Raw genomic sequence first — 18,872 nt, 5'->3', positions numbered from 1 at the left:
ATATTCAAGAGATAACACAAGAATTAGGGTTTTCCTCGGCGCTGTAAACACGGTAGTGCTGTGTATAATAAGGATTGACATTGTAATTATTCCTGTAATGCGTCAATAATTCAGCAATCTGTTCGAGTTCCTTCTTCTTTCGATCTTCTTCCTTTTTCACGGCATCTTTTTTGGCGTCATCTTTCTTTTCTTCGTCTTTCTTCTTCTCTGGCTCTTTCGCTGGCCCTACTGTCAAAATATCAGTAGTGGCCCAGAGTTTTCTCAACTTGCTCACCAGTTGGATAGGATCCACATCTCCTACTACTGTTAATTTATTCTCCTTCATGTTCATTGCTATTGATTCAATCCCTATATATATATAAATATAAAGAAGAAATTACTTTTAATTTTCATAGGCTAAAGAGATCATGTATTAAATTATCAAAAATTTATAAAAGACTCAGCAATGAATACCTGCATATTATCAAAGAATAAAGGGTTATTTGCACCCATATCTAAAATCACAAGGGATCTTATTTATATATAACTTTTTGGCATGATCATGACATTTGAAATCAAGTTCTTTTAAAAAATTCAAATCAGGAAAAATTACAATTTTGGTCCTATATGTTTTTTAATATGTTATTTTAATTATCTATATTTTAAAATTTAGTTCCGTTATATTTATTTTGATTTTTCAGTTTTTATTCTTTATCCAACGTGGCGTCAGCATGATACTGAAGTTTTTTTGTGTCACATCAGTACTTACGATAAAAAAAGATCTAAATTTAGCAAAAGTTAGAAATACTTATGACTAAAACTAAATTAGATAAAATAAATGATTAAATCGCAAAGAAGCAAGCATATTAGACAAAAACTACCTCAAAACCAATTCGAAGATTACCAAAGAAAATTAATTAACAATGAAGAAAAGAAAATTTAAATTTTTTATTTTCGATATATACTCCGAGATACCTGATATACGTGAAACTGTCTTTAAAGCCTTTTGCTTCTCTTTGTCATCATGTATTTGTAATTTCAACACCACTTTCTGCAGTAATATGATCAACTTTATAAGCCGGCATCGGTCGTGAGTATTTACTTAGACTTAAATCACAGGGATATATGCAATCAGAGCCAATAAAACTTTACTTAGTTAAACATCATAGGCCAAAACGCAAACTCATGAAGCTATTCATCTCATAAACTAAACAAAATTAAAGAAGATTATATAGTATGATCGTCGATGTTCGAATTGTGAAAATCAGTGATTAAATTACAAGAAAAGCGAAGGACAAAAGATCATCATCAAGAATCAAATACTCCTGTAACGTATACAAGATACAAATAAATTGAACAAACCACTTTGTGTGTGAGGAAATCAAGAATATTTAAGTGGCGATTAACTTAGATAATTAATGAAATACAAAAAAAAAATTGTAAACAAAAATTAAAGAACTTGGAAGGGAATTTCACCTTGGACATCTTGATCCAATTGAGGGTTCTTGGAATTGGATATGAGATTTATAATAATAATAATAATTATTATTATTATTATTATTTGATCAAATTTAAAGATGATAAATGAGAGGAAGTTGGATATATAAATAGAGGTACTAGTGAAGTAATGGTTTGTGGACACGGGAGAGAAGTACAATGAGGCTTTTTAAATCAATCTCTATGTAATTAATTAGTCAAAAGGAAGATATTAAATATACTTGAGATTGAGCCATTTTCCCTTGCATAGATTTCGTTCGATGGGGCGTCTCATATGTGGAAAGTGCATGTTATATGCAATTTATGCATTATCGAATTATTTATTAATTTTTATATTGTCAAATTTCAATTTTATTTCGTCTATCTTTTCTTTTCTTTATTTATTTTGTGTGTGCCAATTTCGATTATTTTTTCATTTGACGCTGAGTGTTAGATACTTTTGTTGCAAGATTAAAACCCAATTATGATAACATAACGAACTAAAGGCGGAACCATCCCAAAACTTTTTTTTTAAAAAAAATTATTAGTTATAATATATATGTAATATATCAGCGGGATATTTTTTTTGTTTGATTTATAAATTTGTTTTCAAAGAATGCGAAAGCAAGAAAACACGTCAGCTACTTCACATCATTTTCCCGTTCAAGTTTCTTATCACTCGCTCCAAAAGTTCAATTTATATGTGGATAAATTTTATGTTTCTTTAAATTTTATTATATTTTAAAGTTTAAATATTTAATTTAATTTCTTCTATATTTAAAACCCTATTTTCTAGAGGTAACCCCGGCTTCTACGTTGAAAATAATAAACTTTATTGTTCAAATTTTACACTTTTAAAAATAATAAAACCGACCAGTTAATCACTGTAAATATTAATTAAAAAACAAGATATTGTTTGCATAATTTCATTTTTTAAGCATTAAAAAATGTTTATGGAGGCCGATTAATTTTTTGTTATATGTTGGTTGTAATAATTGTCTCTGTTATTGTTTGTAGATAAATCAAACCTTAGAGTTTGGGTTGCTATACAGTTTAAAAGATTTGAGTTGCATCGTTACTACCATTTATAACTATTGGTAAAATAATAAGTGATTGGTCCTACAATTAGTATCAGATACAGTATCACGACTTCGATTATCACTTATTGTAAATAGTACAATATTGTAAAAAAATATATATTTGGGTTATAATAATTATCTTTGTATGAAGAGAGATTGAACCGTGGTGTGCTCGGGTCTACGCCATAAATCTTGATAACATCAAGCAAAAGCATTCATTTAAAATCAATAATTTATTGAGGACGGCGAATACTGTCACCATCAACGCCTTTGCTTTTAATTAAGTTGCATCAAAATTGATTACAAAATAACAAAAATCGGAAATTATAAGGTAAACCAATTAACCAATAGCCTTATTTAATTATATATTTTTTTAAAGAAAGATGGTGACCTTCAAGGCCGACCTCTTCTTTAACTTGTACACAATTAAATATACGTGGTTACTAGTATGGACTTCAATCTTGTTCTTGCTCTTGTTCGACAATGTTTGAATAAAAAGAATCACATATTTTTTTTAAAAAATAAATAAAAATATGACTAAAATCTACATAAATTTATTAATATATCTTAATTCTTAAATATCTCGTATAATTAGTTACTAAGCTATTTATTTTTTCACTTCAATATTATCCATAATTATTTATATTTAATATTGAAAATTATTTTATGCATTTACCAGCTTAATCTACTTTCATTAATAATTGTTTAATTAAATTTTAATTTTATAATAAAAAATATAGTTTAAAAATATAATAATTATGTGTATGCAACGTGTGCATCGAGTAGCTAGTTAACTTCTATTTAATTTATATATTAGCTAATGTATATATAGTTTTTCAACATAACGTTTTTTTATTTTCTTAAAACATAATTTTTTTTTTTAAAGTAATACTGCTGATTTTATTTATTTATTTATTGGCAAAAACTTGTGTGAGACGGTGTCAAGGGTCGTATTTTGTGAGACGGATATCTTATTTGGGTCATCCATGAAAAAATATTATTACTTTTTATGCTAAGAGTATTAATTTTTATTGTGAATATCGGTAGGGTTGCTCCGTCTTACAGATAAAGATTCGTGAAATCATCTCACAAGAGACATACACTTATTTATTTATTTACTTAATTTTATTTTTTTTAAGAGAATCCCTTTAAAACAGATGATAGTTGTCTACATACGACGAAAGAAGACATCAAATGGATATTGAAAATGGAGAGAAGTATTCGATGTTCTCAAGGAATTTAAAAAGATTTTGGAGGTTTGTGAAAATTATTGAAGCTCAGATAAGACTGCAGACCATTTTGCAACACAAAATTATTACTCCATGTAATTCAAAAAGTGCATGAAATAAAATAATATAAGTAAAATTATAATTTTAGTCCGTGAAATTATTTCTTGCAATTTTGTTCAGTATGTTCTTAAATTTCATTTTTAATCTGATATCATTTTATTTTTTTCTTCTAATTTTAACCCTTTCTCCGACATATATAGCGCTGACTTGATGCCAATGATGAAGTTTACGTGTACACTGTTACATCAGAAATTTCTATAAAATTTTATTAAAATTATCAAAAACTGAAATATATATGATTAAAACTCGATTTTAACAATACAGATGACATAAATTGAAAAGTGATAAATAATGATGATGAGAAAGAACCAATTTCTCATAATAATAATATCAATAAAAATATGGGAAATCAAGAAATAAAATAATAAATCCTTTAAAAGTAAAGAAGCAAATATGCAATGGATAATGATTACTTGCATGATCCTTTGATCGTTGCCTCACATCAACTCAAGGCTGTTTGCAATAATATGGTCGTGCACTATTTATGATTTTCAGGAATAATATTTTTAAACTGTGAGATGAACATTTCGACTCGACCCATGAAAAATTATTTTTTTATACTAAAAATATTATTTTTCACTCTAAATCTAAATCAGATCAATATGTCTCATGAATATAGATCCGTGACACCGTCTTGCAGGAGACTTAATTTATATAAATCTCAAAAAATCATATGAGCCCGTCTCACATGTCAATTTTGTAAGACGTATTTCCGATCCGACACATGAAAAAATTTTTTTTTTAATCTTAAAAGCATTATTTGTCATTGATGGTATGAATTGGACATATTCGTCTCATATATATATAGATTCGTGTGGCTATTTCATAAAAACATACTCTATATATATATATATATTTAGATTTTTCAAACAGAATCGATACACGTATGTATGTACTTGTACTGTTTATTGATTATGAGTTCCTTACTCAGGCAGATTTTGCATTTACAATATTGTGAAAGTTAAAAAGCTAAAAATTTATTGGAGTAATTAAAGAAAATAACGATTAAGGCTAATTTATGTTTGGTCTAAAGATTTGGTGGATTTTGATTTGAAATCTTTGCCTCAAATTTATTTTAATTATTTGGGTAATTTTCAAATTCATTTATTTTAAATAATTGAACTTCATGTTCAAAGTATTTTTTCCGCTATGAATAAAATTACAAGTTTTTCTGTCAAAAAAAAAAATTCAACTACATTTTGTCTATATTTTAAAATTTTTATATACTTTATCACTTCTAATAAAAAATAGGAAAATCATTAGTTTTAAAAGAATAATAATTATCATATTTTGATAAATATTTCATCTATATAAGTATGTAATACGTGAAAAAGTGATAAGGGTCATCTTTGCATATTTTATTATGTTGTTTTTTAGGAAAAAATTAAATTATGTAATAGATAAGTCATGAACAGCTACATCCGACGGGTCAGAGTTATCACCCCAGAACACAAGTGAGGGGTTAGACAGAGCAAATGGCGCAAGGTCACGTGCCACCGTGTTCGCATGTCTACTTGCATGACAAATTTTAATGACTCTTCCATATTTCAGAAGTTCTAATACATAAAAGATAATAGAACAGACAAAAGACAAAACATCCGATGAAGAATTAATCCTTTGAACCGCATTGACGGAGTCCGAGAACACCCACACATTGTTAAAATCAGATTGTGTTAATAGCAATAATCCATGAAGAATGACAGTAATTTCAACAGCTAGAACCGAGTCGGTACGTCGAATTCCACAAGCTGAAGCCGCACAAATCCTACCAAGGTGATCGCTAACCACTGCTCCCACACTGAACCGTCCCAAATGATCATGATATCAAGAATCTACATCCAATCTGAATAGTCTGACTGGTGGTTTGAACCACTTCTGTACTTTATCACATTTTCGATTACAACGCTGAGATACAAACATATTTCAAGCCTCCCTGAATTCTTCAAGAAATGTTGCAGCCCATTGTAATGAAATCCTAATATTTCTTGGCTTGGAATTGTGTTTCATACTGCACAAATCTTTCCAGATAGCCCATAAATTCATGACAAACAACTCAAACTCAAATTTAGATAACTTATTGTTCATAACCAAACCACATAACTTAAAATCCATTCGAACGCAATGCTTCAATAGATACCAAAACTGAGTACCTTTCCATGCATCACGTGCTTTGGGGAAGAAAATCAGACAATGTTCAGTTGAGGCTTCTAAGGATCCGCAGAAGTGCAGCCAACATTAGGGATGGTATGGCGTTTAAACAAGTTCAACTCAGACGGGAAAAACCCGTTGCACGCTCGCCAGTAGAAGATCCGTACTTTCTGTGGGATATTTAAGTTCCATATCATATTCCACCATTTGTCCATATGATTCGCTTAATGTGTATCAGGTGTTGCGAAACATCCGATTTGAAGAAGATAACCCGACTTGACAGAATACTTTCCATTTGAATCCCACTTCCAAAACCAAATATCCTCCAATAAATGCCTGCTTATGGGATATCAAGAATATACTCAGCCTCAAATGACGGAAACATCTCCCTAACTACATCATATTTCCACTAACGATCATGGGAGATTAGATCTTTTACCATAACGGCCTCATCTAACCCACAACGAGAGCTCCGTCCACTGGACAACTGCATGATCCAGCTATCTGAGAGAGCCTTAATATGATTCCCATTACCTACATGCCACATGATACCACTTTTAATAAGATCTCTGCTCCACAATATAGATCGCCAAATGTAAGAAGGATTGGATCCCAGCTTTGCTTCTAGAATATCATCATGCTTAAAGTATCTCGATTTAAGAACTTGTGACATGAGCAATGAGGGATCACGAATTACTCTCCGAACCTGTTTAGCGAGAAGTGCCCGATTAAATTCGCAGAGACTATGAAATCCCAATCCACCAAATTGCTTTGGTTTGCATAATCTTCTCCACCGAGCCCAATGCATTCCCCCACTAGTTGTTTTTGAAATTCACCAGAAATTAGCACATAGTTGCTCCATATCATTGCACAACGATATTGGCAATTTAAAACATGACATAGCATATCTCGGAATAGCATGAAGCACATATTTTATAAGCGTTTCTTTGCCACCGTCAAAAAAACACTTACTAGCCCATCCATTAATTTTTTTAATTAACATTTCCCTTAACCCAACAAATTGGATACGCTTACTCCTTAAAGAGAAGATTGGTAAGCCAAGATAGAGGTAATGACCTTTTACCACAACAATTGAAAAAATATTCCGAATAGCAATAACATTACCTGTAGAAGCACTTGGGCTAAAGGTGATGGCAGATTTGTTATAATTCACAATTTGGCCTAAAGCTCTTTTATACATCTGTAGGCACCTCTTAATATTGAGACAATCTGAAGCCAAAGCACGAAAAAAATATGAGGCTAGCATAAGCAAAAAAAAAATGTGAGATTGAGAGGCAATTATGTGCTATCTTAATTCTCTAAAAACGTTTATCTTTCTCTGCTTCCGTCATAGTAGTTGAGAGTCCTTGTGCGCAGATGGCAAACAAATACGGAGAAAGAGGATCTCCCTGACGCAAACCACGATGAGGAATAATTGTACCATATATATTATGGATAACACGAATCGAGTAAGAGACCGATGATATGCATCTGAAAATAAGATTCACAAAATCACGATCGAACCCAAGTTTGAACATTATAGACTTAAAAATTTTCCACTCGACACGATCATACGATTTACTCATATCAAGCTTGAGAGCCCCATATCCCAACTTATTATGCTTGTTATTGCGGATCCAATGCATAGATTCAAACCCGATGATAACATTATCTATGATGAGTCGCCCTAGCACAAACGCACTCTGATGATTGCTTGAGTGACAACTTTATAGCAAGTATTACACAAACTGATGGGACGAAAATCTTTCGGAACCTTTGGGTCATGCACTTCAGGGATGAGTGTGATGAGGGTCTCGTTCCAACCTTTTATATCACTTTTTTCATTCAATATTTTAAGAATACCTGCCACCACTTCCTTGCCAACAGTGTTCCAGTTTTTCTAAAAGAAGAGAGCTGTAAACCATCTGGACCCGGGGGTTTTGATGGATGCATATCAAATAAAGTCTTATGAATTTCATATTCTGTAAACGGAGCAGCGAGGAGGGCATTCATAGACTCATCAACTTTCGGTCATATACTATCAAAAGCCAACTCGATCTCTACATCAGATGGGTTAGAGGACAAGAATAGATTCGCGAATTAATTCATGTTAATACCCACTATTCAAAATCCTCTGAGCACCATCTACATTATCATTAAATAAATCCTTAATCTGATTGAAACATTTCCATTCTGTAGCAAAAGAATGTAAGAATTTAGTATTGCCATCACCTTGTGCCAACCAATTAGTCCGAGGTCTCAGCTTCCAATGTGCTTCTTCTCGCAACACTAGCTTCTCAATATTGTGTTCCAGCTCAGATTTACGTGAATAATTCAGATTTGCTATGGTCGGTTTAATTATCCCATTAAGCTTTTTACTAAGCGATTCAATTTTCGAGGTAATTTTGAGAATCTAAAACTAGCCCAGGCACACAACGAACCACTGAAATGAGATAATTTGCTAGGCAAGTCGACAATATTAACACTATCCTTCCATTTATCCATGACCCGATTGAAGTCTTCCTCCGTCATCCATTTATGTTCAAACAAAAAACGTTTAGGTCCTTTCCTAAAGTTAACATCACAACCTATCTTCATAGAAACAAAGAAATCAAGGTGAGACACTTCTGCTGATGGGTACATCAAATGCCAATCAGAATTACAAAAGAATCTATCCAGACGCTCAAATATAGTCTCGTCATTTAGCCTATGATTGCACCAAGTGAATTGATCGTCTTTGACATTCATATCATTCAGCACACATTCATTAATCACCTCACTAAACTCTTGCATTTGAAATAGAGATCGTAGAGAACCACCTATTTTCTCACTTTCATAGAGAATTTCATTAAAGTCCCCACACACTAGCCATTGTAGCATTTGCAATTCTATAATATTATACAGCCGATGAAGAAGTTTCCAAGAATAACATCGAGATGTAGGATTAGGATTGCCATAAAATCCAGTAAACTGCCACACTTTTTGATCAATATTCATGATACAATCAATATGACCAATCGAGCAGCAGCAAATATTTATGTCGTAAGGTTCCTTCCAAAGTAATACCAATCCACATTTTCAGCCCACACAATGAACTGAGAAGATACCTTCAAAATTTAAAAACCTTCTCCAAAGCGCATACTGGGATTGCAGTAATTTGGTTTCGCTAAGAAACAATAAAGATGGGTCACTTTTGGCAATCAAACTCCTCAACTCTCTGAATGCCCGTCGGTTCCCAAGCCCACAAGCATTCCATACAAAACAATTCATAATGTTTGGTGGGGCTGTGTCAAAACCACCACCGAATCAAAAACAATATTGATGTTAGACAAATAGGTGAGTTTGGTTTTCCTACTATAATCACATGGCTTCTCTAACAAATTTCCTGTCCTCTTTCCATCTCCCACGCTAACCACCCCTATTTCAATTTTCAAAGGATTCAACAGATTCCCACGAGCTAGTCCTTTCTATTGCTTATTGCCTTTTTTTTCTCTTATTTTCACTACCGCATTAGACTTTTTTATACTCTTCATTCATAAAGGTTTGATGTCTTCCGAAATTTTCTTTAATACATCAATATCAGTTGAGACACCAGAGCTGAGTAAATTTTCAATCACAGGAATCTCAGCAGTCCTTTGGTGCTGAGCATTCGCAGAAGAAGCATCCATGATCACAAACAACGACATAATATTCTCCACCGTATTACAATGTTGATTCGAATCTTTAGAGATTAATTTTCTATCCTCAGCCGAATGTGGTATGTATGTCATGGTCTAAGACAAGGGGTGACTCAGTAGCTTCACCCTCCCTTGACGGAAAACTAGACTCTGAATTGTGACCCTTGAATTTCTAGCTCTACGAGTAGATGTCATCATAGGGGCTCGCATCCAATTACCAAAGTCAAAGAAATTTTATCAACTATATCATCCTCACAATCCTTCAGAATATGCCCCAATCTTCCACAAGTATAACAAAAATTGGGCAAATTTTCATACAACAGAACAATACATGTTTCTTCATTCAAATCAGCAAGACTAACATAGATGCCTTTTCCCAGAGATTCAGCTGTATTTTTTAGGATTCTAATATGCGTAAATATTCTTGAACACAATCCACGATCCCCTCCATCCACCGCTATGGCTGTCCCAACCTGTTCACCCAAACTTCTCAATATTTCTGGTTGCATAAAGGCAAGATGAAGGCTACCTCCAGGAACGAAACATCATTAGGATTTCGTCGAGGCTCTGCAAATAAAACCAGATCTTTAAAAAAGTTCGACGAGCCATCAAATAAAGCCCTTTTCTTGTATGTACAGGCTTTGGATACCAGAAGAAAACGATTTTCACCCACCATTTCTATATCAATAGTTTTTGTAGCTTGCAAGATCTGAAACATATTAGAACGAAAAATATCTCGATTAACAGCTTTCGATGAAAATACTTACCCAAGTAGACATGATTCCAGACGCTGCTTACCCAAGAAAATCAGCTCCGAATCGAGTATGCATTTTATCTATTTTACTCAAAATTTATGCATACTTTTTGTTCCTCACTGTTTCAGTTGATTTTGCAATTGGACTTGATAAAAAAGGGAATTATTGACTAAATTGCAACCAGACCGTGCTAGGGCGGGTATTTTTTATTTTTGCCTGCCCCAGCACGTAATGAAGAAAGCAAGTCACGAGTTGCGAGGAGGCGTGCTAGGGAAGGGAAAATTGGCCGCCCCAGCACACACAAATAAAGAAAAAGAATTTTATTTGGGAGCAACTCGTACGCGCCCCAGCGCACCTCAATATGGAAATTTCCATACACACATATTTTCTCCTATTTTCCAGTCTTGGCCCTTTCACACACACACACACATGCACGCACACTCACAAAAAAATCAGATCATCAGATTGGAGACAAGAAGCAACTGCTAGCAAGGAGAAGAAGGAGAGCAAGAAAACTCAACAGAAAAACAAGAACTTTATAAGCACTTTCTTTTTTTATCTTTCTTATTTTTTGGGATTAAGGGGATCCTAACACAAAACATATATCTTTTGATTTATTTTTCAAGATTGAATTTGGTTTTTTAAGCATACTTGATTATATTATTGTACTTTTATTTTATCTTTGGAGCGTGATCAAATTCGAAGTGATTTTAGGCGATATTCTTCTCTACTCCATAAGCAATGGAAGCCGCGAAAAACACTTTCAAATGACTCTCCAGATCTCTAGGAAGAAAGATCTTGATGCCAAATTTAAGACTCTGATAAAATGTTAGGATTAGTGAAGCAAAATTAATGTAAGAAATACGAAATCAAATCCATCAACTATACTGAAATCCTCATGAATTATATTTTCAATTCATATGAAAATATTCTCCTTTTTCTTTTTGTAATTCACTGATTCTGCACCAAATTTTTTTAAATACTGATTAATGCCTAGTTGAACCTATCAAATAATATCTTACCTAATTTCGAGGACAAAACTTCCAATAAGGAGGAAGGGATGAGAAGACCTGAAAATTGTTAACATGTTGGGAAATTAAGGGACATTATGCCAGTAATTATCAGAAATTATATGTCATTTACAAGACTTAAACTCAAAAATAAAGGAAAAGGAAGACACTTCACTAAGTTGAAATGCTAAGAGTTATAACATCTATAAAAAAAATAATTATGACATTTAAAGAGGGCCATAATGGGGACATTTCAGCTCTCATCTTTAGAGAATATAACTAGTGGCTTGAGTTTAAGGAAAATCACACATTATCAAGAACCAAAAACTCCAAAATTTTGACTCATTGCACCAGCAAGAAGGGGAAAATTTTTTCTTCCATTTTTCAAGGTTTTGAAGCCGAAGTTATGTCAAAACATCGTTCGAATTCAAGAAAAGTTCTAACCATTTTGGAGTCAATCTTTTTACATGTTTTTCTTATTCAAGAACAACTAGGTAAGTAGGCTTTCTGTTTTAAATCAAGATATATGTTTTAAAACTGACCAACATATATGTATTTTATGTATTTAAAATCGGTTTTCAAAAATCTGCATTTTCGAAAGCACTGAAACTTTTTGAACTAATAGTAGAAATATATATTCTGAACATTTCTAATTCCTGATTCTTGACCTCACCTCTTAGAGGAGAGAATATATAGGATATTGACATTAGTTAGCCATGAAATTCATAATTTGTTAAGTGCATAATTATGATACGTGTTTATTCATAAAAAATATGAATATTTATGTATATATCTACTATTACTGTTTTTGTTAGAAAAATGATTTTAAAGGCTGTGACGAATTCATTTGCTTACTGGGTGACGACCATATCACTCACCCACTCGCCCCCTCCCAGATGAGAATTGATATCAGCTAGATGATGAAGAACAAGCTCAGTTTTGAGGACGGTAAGGATAGAGAACACTGCTGCCAATGTTTAAGTTTCATTATTTTTATTAATTTATTTCAAGTTGTATGCTTCCGCGTCATAGTAAATGTTTTACATTCAACTGATGTAAAATACTTTGTGATTATTTCGAAGTTGTAAAGACAGTGTTTCCTATTTATGAATAAATATATTGATTTGAAAATTTTGTACTTCTGAGGCTTGTTGTTTTGAAATTATGTTGTTGTGAGACAATGTCGGTGTCATATGTCTCGTTCTCATGGCATGACAATTAAGTGGTATCAGAGCTGCCATGTTCATAATCCAGTTGTGAGAAGTTTGGGCGCCTTAGCACCTAAGCGCAACCTAGCATGCGCCTCAGCACCAGAAAGTCGAGTTACAGGCGCCACAGCGAAGCCAAAAGGCACTTCGGCACAAAAATTCGACAGAAATTCGAGGAACAGACGCCTCAGCGCCACTAGGAGGTGCCTCAACATAGAAAATTAGAAGCTTTGTCACCTTAGCGCCACTTACCATGCGCTTCAGCGCCTATGTTCTAATCCAATTTTTGAAAACCTTATATAACCCATAACTTTGTGTAGGAAACTTGGAATTTATTTCCGTAAAATTTCCTAAAAAACCTCATGATGTATGCTTTCCATCCATATAAAAAATTTCAAATTTTTTATTTTTGAAAATTTTGCAAAAATATTGTTCGACACTTGTATTACACCGAAATACTTGAAACTGCTCGATTGATTATACTTTCAGTCCATTTAACTTATCCTAATCATTTGACCTATCTAAACAATTTTTTTTATCACCGACTCTAACAAAGATTTACTATCTACCTATTTATTATTTTAACATATTCTGATTTGTATGCTTTCATTTTTAAATTGAAATCAATAAAATTTATTTAATCTATTCATTGATTGATTTCATGTTTGAGATACCGATGTTTCATATATCTCTACTTATTGTTGTAAATAACCTAGAAACGTACATGCATGTATAAATGGCCAAAAGACCTCATTGTAACAACTACAACCCGCGATACGCTAATCGCAATAACAATCGCAATGACAATATGAACAACGAGGAAGATGCTCCACCACATCCACCAACATTTAATCTGAATCAAGCGGATCTAATGGCTATAGCCACCATTGTAGCAATGATGCTCCAAAGATTGATGCTCCCAAAAACCTTTCAACCACCACCTCCATTCCCATCTCAAAATTGGATCAAGTATCACTACGAATCCTTAAGGAAGAACCGATTTCTAATATTCAATGGAAACCCCGATCTAGAAGTTGGTCACAACTGGCTCAAATAGATTGAAACCCAACTTCAATTACTCGAAGTCCCTGAAGGACTTAAGGTGAATGTAGTAACACCATTCTTGGAGGATAAAGCAGGTAAATGATGGGAGACGATTTCACCAACCATGACAACAACTAGGCCAATTACTTGGCCACAGTTTTGAGAAGCTTTTCTGAAGCAGTGCTACCCTGCTGAGGTTACAATCAGGGACGGATCCAGAAATTAAAGTTGAGTTGGGCTTGAGCTTAATATAATAAGTGATATTAATATAAAATTAGTTAGCAAAATGACCTTGGTATTTTTTTTTTAAAAAAAAAATATTGTTCCTAGCGTATTCGAAATAGGAGAGTTAATTTTCAAAAAAAAGTTTAACCAATATCATTTTCAAAGTTTATATATTATTTAAATTCATATGTAACCCGTGTAATATAAGACAAGTTTCATTTAGATTCAAAATTTACATTTTAAAACTATTTTTAATATATTTTAAATGTACTTTCAAAATTAAATTCTATTAAATAAAAGAATTGATAAAATAAATCTATCACTTTTATGAGTTATTTACACCAAATCTCCTTTGAAATATCGAAAATCTACATTTATTCACTGTGAAAGTTAAATAGGTATTCTAGATATTAACCTTTTATAATCGTTGCACGAACACCTCCAGCACCATTTTTAAATCTAGTGAGTTATAAGTATTTTGATGATATCTCATAGAAAAATAATCAAAATGACCCGCGTGCAAAATATTAAAAAGAAAACTCAATTTGCTACAAGTAATATTTTTTACCATCTAGACTATTTAGAATATTTTCCATGCTAATCAGACGCCACTATTTACTGTATTCATGTCATTTAGCTGGATTTTGCAGCTTCTGGTTAGTATATATAACGTCCAAACTAGTCTAGTTGTTCAGAAATATTACTTGAATAAAATTGAGCTTTCTTTATAATTGTTTTACACGCTGATCGTTTTAATAACTTGTCTATGGTATATTATCGAAATACATCAACACGTCATATTTCTAGATGGTGCAGGGAGTGTTCATGCAACGTTTACAAAAAATTAAAGTCTATAATGGCTATCTAATTAATTTTCACATTGGAAAAGTATGGATTTGTGATATTTCACATTGGGGTTTGGTGTAAATAACTCATACTTTTATTGTTCTTCTATCAACTTGCTAGAAGTTCATATTACATTTATCATTTATGAAATCTATACAAATTAATATATGCCTAAGACACTTTACGCATTAACAAAAGGACTAATAATTTATTTTAATGATCACTTTATATTGAAAAAAAAAATTTGAATAAAGAATATTTAGATAGACACGAGATTACACGCTTTGAACAAAGTTTTGTACAAAAGCCGTGGAGATACAAATGTCTGACGTGAGAGAATTAAAAATGAAATGGCCGATAACTTTAGCTTTTCTGTACCTGGTTCAAAGAATTTGATATTATGAACACCTTCAATCTCGTGATATCTTTTAAAAGAATTAGACTGTACTTAAATCTCTATATATATTTACCAAAAAAAAAGTTGGCTCGAATCTCTATAAATCCTTGTAAAAAAAATTGGGCTGAGCTACAGCCTATGACGGGCCAAGCATAGGTCCGTCCTTGGTTACAATACAGAAGCTAANGGCTGAGCTACAGCCTAGGACGGGCCAAGCATAGGTCCGTCCTTGGTTACAATACAGAAGCTAAGTGAGTTTGAAAACTTAACTCAAAATCTAGATATTAATGTAGTTGATTATACTTCCAAGTTCAACAACCTCGGAACATATGAGCAGACCATCATGGTGGATGAGACCATGAAGATGCATCGTTTCAAGAGACGTTTGAGTAGCAAAATTCAGTCAACTCTGGCAGTTTACCAATCCATGATCTTTGTTAATTTGATGGGAGCATCCATTAGAGCTAGGACATATATTAAACATCGAGAGAATGAAACCAAGAATAAGCTTCATCATCATGGTCAGTACTAGCAACAGAGCCATCAATTCAAGAGGCCCAAGTTTGTAGGCAATAAATCTACTAGTAACCCGACCAATGGACCTACTAAAACTAAATGCCAAACTTGTGGGTTTGCTCACACCGGAGAATGTCGAAGGAACAATGGAGCTTGTTTTCGTTGTGGAAGGATGGAAAAACTCATTTCTCAGTGCCCATACCCAGCCCCAAGAAATAATCCAATTGATGGCACAACTCTTAACCAACTAAAGGAAAACAAACCTAACGCTCGAGTATACACTTTAACACTAGATGAAGCTGACAACCCAAACGAAGTGCTATCAGGTACCATTCTAAATCAAAACAATGCCCACTTATGTGAAATTTGATTTTGGTGCTATACATCCATTTATAGCTTCCCGTTTTACTAAAAAATAAGAGTTCTAATAACATAGAAGAACCTTATAGAATGATACCAACATAACTCGATTAAGAGTTACTATTCCTTTTAGGAGATATTCTTGAATACTCTCTAAGAAATGGAAGCTTTGAAACACCATTGGATGAGTCTCCGGATCTCAAGAGAAAAAGATCTTGATGCCAAATTCCATTAGGACTCTGATAACACATTAGGATTAGTGAAGCTGAATTTCATGTAAGGAATACGAAATCAAATTCTGCCAACCATTCTGAAATCCTCATGAATTATCTTTTCAATTCATATGAAATATTCCGAATTTTCTTTTTGAAATATTTAATTGATTCTGCACTGAAAATTTTTAAACTACGACTAATGAATAGTTGGACCTATCAAATAATATCGTTCTTATTCAAGACAACTCAAGTTTTGAGGACGAAACTTCCAATAAGGATGGAGGAATGTGAAAACCCAAAAATTGTTATCAAATGCAAGGAAATTAAGAGACATTACACCCATAATTATCACACATTATATGTCATTTACAAGCCATGAACTCAAAAATAAAAGGGAAAGGAAGATGTTTCATTAAGCTAAAATGGTCAAAGTTGTAACATCTAAATAAAAAAGAATTATGGTATTTAAATAGGGCCATAATGCAGACCTTTCAGGTCATCTCTTTGGAGAATATAACTAACGGTTTGAGTTTAAGAAAAATAACACATTATCAAGCACAAAAGACTCCAACGTTTCAAGCCATAGCAGAAACAAGAAGGGGAAAATATTTGCTTCCATTTTTCAAGCTTTTCAAGACGAAGTTCTATTCAAACATCGTTCGAATTCAAGCGAAGTTCTAGCCATTTTCGACTCAATTCTTTTAAATGTTTTTCTTATTCAAGAACAACCAGATAAGTGGACTTTATGTTTTAAATTAATATATATATTTTAAAACTTACCGGCATATATGTATTATATGTGTTTGAAATTTGATTTCTGAAATCTTTATTTTTGAAGTAATGGAGCTTTGTGAAATAATGGTAGGAATATATATTCTGAATTTTATGATTCCTGATTCCTGGCCTCAACCCTAAAAGGAGATAACATACAGAAGACTAATATCAGTTAGCAATGAAATTCATAATTTGTTCAGTGCATAATTCTAATACATTTTTATTCTTGAAAAAAAAGAATATTTCTGTATATATCGGCTATTACTGTTTTGTTGAAAAAATGAATTTTAAAAACAGGGAGGAATTCCTTTGTTTAATGAGTGACGACCATATCACTCACCCACTCACTTTTTCTCAGATAAAAATGAAGATCAGGTAGAGGATGAAGAACAACCTCAGTTCTGGTAATAGTAAGGAAAGAGAAGACTGATGTCAATGTTTAAATTTTAATTTTGTTATCAATTTATTTCAAGTTGTATGCTTCCGCTCCAATAATTAATGTTTCACATTCCGCTGTAAAACGTTTTGTATTATTTTGGAGTTGTAAAGACAATTATTTATATTTATTAATAAATAGTTTGGTTTGAAAATTTTATACTTCTGAGGTTTGTTGTTTTGCAATTATGTGATTGTGAGACAACGGTGATATCATACGCCTCGGTCTGGTAGCATGACAATAAACATAGATTGAAAATCAAAAGCTAGAGGATTTCACGGTTCATTAATGCGATTGCAATTGTTAAATAAAACAAAGACACTTGGTTACTGCATTTTGTTAATTATATTAATATAGCTCGACTAAGTATATTGATAAATTAGGGACTCAAGTCAAAAGCATGGCTTAAAAATTGAAATTGAATTATTAGAGAAGATTCAGGAGTAGGTGATCCGAGATCCTAACAATTATTTATTTATTATTTTAAGTCTAATTATTTATTTTAAGTCTAATTATTTATGTTCCGTTTGTTTCGTCCTTTTACTTAATTATTAATATAGTTTATTAATAAATTCGACTATTGTTTTAATTAACTAAAGAACATGGCTTGATGTAAATTTGTCTAATCAATCTCAGTGAGATCAATACCCATACTTTGTATATTATATTATAATTTGACTCGTGCACTTGCGATATATTCGAACTTAAAAGGTTAATTTTACGAGGAAATTACAGTGCAAGAAAATTTCTATCAAGTTTTTGGCTCCGATGTCAGAGATTGAAATTGAAAAAATTAATTTTTTATTTATTTAATTATTTTTAATTATATTTTATTCTTGCGTGATCTACTGTTTTCTATTATATTTATGCATGAATATTTTCTTGTATAATATTTCGAGATGTTTCATCAAAAAGTATTCACAAGTTTTTCCCAACAATATAAAGAGACATTCTACTCAGCATGGAATAGATTGAACAATCTAGCAAACCCTCTAGGTATCATTATTGTTCTAAATGTTTTCTTAACCAAATTTTATTTAACGGTTTGGATGCAGTAAAACGAAGATGGGTAATCAATGGAGCTCTAGCAATTGGTAGTTCCATATTTAGCCTAGATGATGATGAGATGATGATTTTGTTAAATGATATGGTAAGTTTTGACTATCATCAATATTCATATCCTTCACTGTTGAGTTGGAGTCACCAACATCCATCTGAAATTAGTTACCTAGGCTATATGAACCAACCGTTCGATTATCAAGACATAGATGAAGATAGTTTAAGAGTTTAGAATTAATTGTGGACCAAATTGAGGTTATTGTGGAAAAATACTGGCATTGACTGGGAAAGTGACATAGTATCGACCTCAGTCAAAAAA

The 18,872-nt window shown here is 32.4% G+C and overlaps 1 protein-coding gene and 1 long non-coding RNA gene across 4 annotated transcripts; both read right to left on the bottom strand.

Moving 5' to 3' along the window:
• Nucleotides 1-4: 4 nt before the first annotated feature.
• Nucleotides 5-1,612, bottom strand: LOC140985046 (heavy metal-associated isoprenylated plant protein 39-like). The gene is made up of 3 exons (XM_073452783.1): nucleotides 1,456-1,612; nucleotides 955-1,030; nucleotides 5-348 (listed from the first exon to the last, which is right to left on the bottom strand). The coding sequence occupies exons 1-3, from the start codon at nucleotides 1,462-1,464 to the stop codon at nucleotides 5-7; spliced, it is 429 nt and encodes a 142-aa protein (XP_073308884.1). The 5' UTR covers nucleotides 1,465-1,612.
• Nucleotides 1,613-5,272: 3,660 nt separating this feature from the next.
• Nucleotides 5,273-10,769, bottom strand: LOC140984076 (uncharacterized). Of its 3 annotated transcripts, none has more exons than XR_012176535.1 (4): nucleotides 10,476-10,769; nucleotides 8,264-10,275; nucleotides 7,157-7,261; nucleotides 5,273-6,846 (listed from the first exon to the last, which is right to left on the bottom strand). It is a non-coding gene; the product is annotated as an uncharacterized lncRNA (long non-coding RNA). The 3 variants fall into 3 exon arrangements; XR_012176536.1 differs by having other exon boundaries at nucleotides 5,273-6,367; nucleotides 6,471-6,846; nucleotides 7,157-10,275; nucleotides 10,476-10,768; XR_012176534.1 differs by having other exon boundaries at nucleotides 7,157-10,275; nucleotides 10,476-10,768.
• Between the last annotated feature and the right edge of the window lie 8,103 nt (nucleotides 10,770-18,872).

Source organism: Primulina huaijiensis, chromosome 9 (assembly GCF_012295235.1).
Source record: "Primulina huaijiensis isolate GDHJ02 chromosome 9, ASM1229523v2, whole genome shotgun sequence".
In the NCBI taxonomy this organism is placed as follows: Eukaryota; Viridiplantae; Streptophyta; class Magnoliopsida; order Lamiales; family Gesneriaceae; genus Primulina; species Primulina huaijiensis.
This window is presented reverse-complemented; position numbering and strand designations above follow the sequence as displayed.

Bases quoted from the DNA above. Each gene is read 5' to 3' on its own strand.
- LOC140985046 (XM_073452783.1), bottom strand. The intron at 349-954 runs GTATCTCGGAGT...ATATATATATAG, and splicing joins GACAGTTTCACGTATATCAG to GGATTGAATCAATAGCAATG.